Source organism: Pan troglodytes, chromosome 5 (assembly GCF_028858775.2).
Source record: "Pan troglodytes isolate AG18354 chromosome 5, NHGRI_mPanTro3-v2.0_pri, whole genome shotgun sequence".
Classification (NCBI taxonomy): Eukaryota; Metazoa; Chordata; class Mammalia; order Primates; family Hominidae; genus Pan; species Pan troglodytes.
Genome location: NC_072403.2, coordinates 36,257,713 through 36,260,292, shown reverse-complemented (window position 1 = coordinate 36,260,292; position 2,580 = coordinate 36,257,713). Strand labels below are relative to the sequence as shown.

Genomic DNA, 2,580 nt, shown 5'->3' with positions numbered 1-2,580 from the left:
GCATCATTCTCTCTAGCTCTTCAGTCAGCAATTATGGCTGCCCAAACACGGAATGCCCTAAGGTGGCTCAGGACATTGATAGGGAACTGGGGCCACGGCCTTGGAAATGCAAGCTGCTGAGTGAGGCCAAGTGGTCTATGGAAATCACGATCTCCCTGCATGGTGGGATTACAAAGGTGACCAAGAAACACAGACAGAAACAGAAGAAAATGGAATTAAGAGTTGAAATACCCACAGAACAGAATCATGGAATGTAAAACAAGTAAACTTTATTTGGGAGATGGGGTGAATCCATCACTGGTTACTGGAACCCTGAGTCTGCATTTTCTCCTCAGGGAGGCGGTCTGAAATGGAGTGGGCTGTGTTTGGCAAGGGTTGTAGTGGTTTGGAATCTGAGTAAATGAGCAGAATCAGAGAAACAGAATTAGTTTTCTGACTGTGGTACTTCTCACACCAACCCAGAACCTGTCCATGTGTCCTCTTCACTCTACGTTCTCCATTGTCCCTATCCTCTGGGGTGTCCTCCATTTTCTCCCTCACCTCTCACCTGCTTGGCTCCCGAGCTGGGCCTCAGGCCTGTCTCCCCAGAGTAAATGCCCGGGATCATTGAGGAAGCGTTGGCTGCGCTGGCATGTTAGGCAGGTCTGTACGGTCCAGCGCTGTCCCCTGCAGCCTAGGGTGAACATGGGAAAAAGACTGTCCACGTTTAGAAGTAACGGTCTCTTGCTGCCAGTTTTGCCTCCAGTGTTTTTCAGTAGGTATCCCCGCTCCCCCACCACACCCCCAATTTGAATGTACATTTGATGGTGTCACGCCTCGGCATAAGCTCCATCGATTTCCTGGAACTCTTTAAGATAAAGTTCAAACTCCCTAACAAGACTTCAAGAACTGGCCTGTTTCCCTCTCCAGTCTCATGTCTTGCCCTCCTACCTCAAACTCCAGCCTCCTGCACTCTCATTTCTTTGACAGCACCACAAGCTCTCTTGTCTCAGAGTCTGCACACATGCCTAGAATTTCCATCTCTCACTCCCTTTGCTTATCATAAACTTCGCCACCACTGGCATGAGTAAGTGAGCATTCTACTCCCCCAGTTAATCTTTTTCTACACCATTTTGTTTCTTAGTCTGTCCCATCAGACCGTAATTTCAATGAGAATAATGAATCTAGCACAGTACCTGACACATTTTAGAAAATAAGTATTTGCTTAATAAATGAATGGTGATGGGAATCGTCCTCCACAAAGCCGAATAACATCTATTATTGTGCATGGGTGGGGTTGCCTCTTAAAAGTTATTATTTATTGCCCACACTGGAAGAAAAAAAAAAAAAAAGCCGAGCCCAAACCCTAGTTTGTGCAAGTGGCGTTAGGAACTTAATCCAAACCCGAAGAAGGAAGACTCCTGCGAATCCCACACCCAACATCCATCTACAGTGAGAAAGGCGCTGTTGGCCTCCAGTGCCCGCCCCCCACCCCGCCCCCCTCCGCGCCCCCAACGCTCCACAGTCTTCCACCTCCGTTGGAGCACTCACGTCTCTGGCGCTGGGTGCAGGTGAGGCCTGGGACGAGGAGGGAAGAGCAGCCTCGACAAAGAGTCCTCTTCACCGAGGGATCCCTGGGGGCGGAGGAGGATAGTGGTCTGGCGCCCGCGCTCCCTCTCGCGTTCCTCCCGCGTCCCGCCCGCCGCCCGCCCCGTGGCTGTCTCACCGCCGCAAGACGAGCCGCTTCGCAATGGTCCTCTCAGTGTAGCAGTAAAACCTCGCCAGCGCCTGGTTCTCGGGGTCCTGGGCAAGGACACAATGGGCGGCCTGCGGGAAGGGAGCAGTCACTCTGGGACGCCGAGCACCGTCCCCGTGGGGCCCTTGTCGCAGACTCACCTGGTACAGGAAGTTGAGCCTCTGGAAGGCCTCGCGGTCCTTCACCGGCCCCGCCATCACTGCCGCGCTCCAGGGCCTCCCGCAGCCCCACCCCTCGCACAGCCCCGCCCGGGCGTCCGCGCGAGGCCTCCTGGGAAACGTAGTCCCCGCGCCCTCGGGAGCCTCCCGGAGGCCTCACAAACTCATCGGTTTCTAAACACAACCCCAGCAATCCATGCCCAGGGTCCCTTTATGAATTTTCAGTGCTTTTGTCTTCCTCAAGCTCATGACCAATTATATCACCTAGAGACCTAGCGGAGGTGAGGATCTTAAATCGGCCATTTTCGGGACAGAAGGCTGGTCTCTTTATGTAGCTAGGTTGGGGAGATGGTTATGTGCAATTTATACCCAGCTAGAGCTTCTGCCCTACTCTCCTGAGGTCCGAGGCAGATGCCTGTAAGATCTACAGACGGAAGGCACAGAGGTAATACATTAAAAAAAAGCACTGGTGCCAGTGGGGGTGAAAGTGGGAAGGATCATGAGGATGCTGGAGGGAGGGAAAAGGACTCCCGGTCCTCAGAAAGCACAGTTTACTCCTACTATTCCACCTTCCAAAGAAACACACTTCCTGTTATGCAGTGCTGGACACACAATAGGTGATCCTCACTTTCTGAGTGAATGGTTTCTAACTCCTAGGCTTAGGTACAGCACAGAAATCTGTCAACA

At 52.5% G+C, this 2,580-nt stretch overlaps 1 protein-coding gene across 3 annotated transcripts; it reads right to left on the bottom strand.

Annotated features, from left to right (window-relative positions):
• Positions 1–249: 249 nt before the first annotated feature.
• RPP21 (ribonuclease P/MRP subunit p21) lies at positions 250–1,986 on the bottom strand. 3 transcript variants are annotated; one of them, XM_054686673.2, is made up of 5 exons: positions 1,876–1,986; positions 1,706–1,806; positions 1,531–1,613; positions 541–673; positions 250–392 (listed from the first exon to the last, which is right to left on the bottom strand). In XM_054686673.2, exons 1-5 carry the CDS (start codon positions 1,930–1,932, stop codon positions 332–334), a joined length of 435 nt encoding a protein of 144 aa, XP_054542648.1. In that variant the 5' UTR covers positions 1,933–1,986; the 3' UTR covers positions 250–331. The 3 variants fall into 3 exon arrangements, with proteins under 3 accessions (XP_054542648.1, XP_003311207.4, XP_054542647.1); XM_003311159.6 differs by having other exon boundaries at positions 548–673; XM_054686672.2 differs by having other exon boundaries at positions 548–673; positions 1,706–1,982.
• Positions 1,987–2,580: the final 594 nt, after the last annotated feature.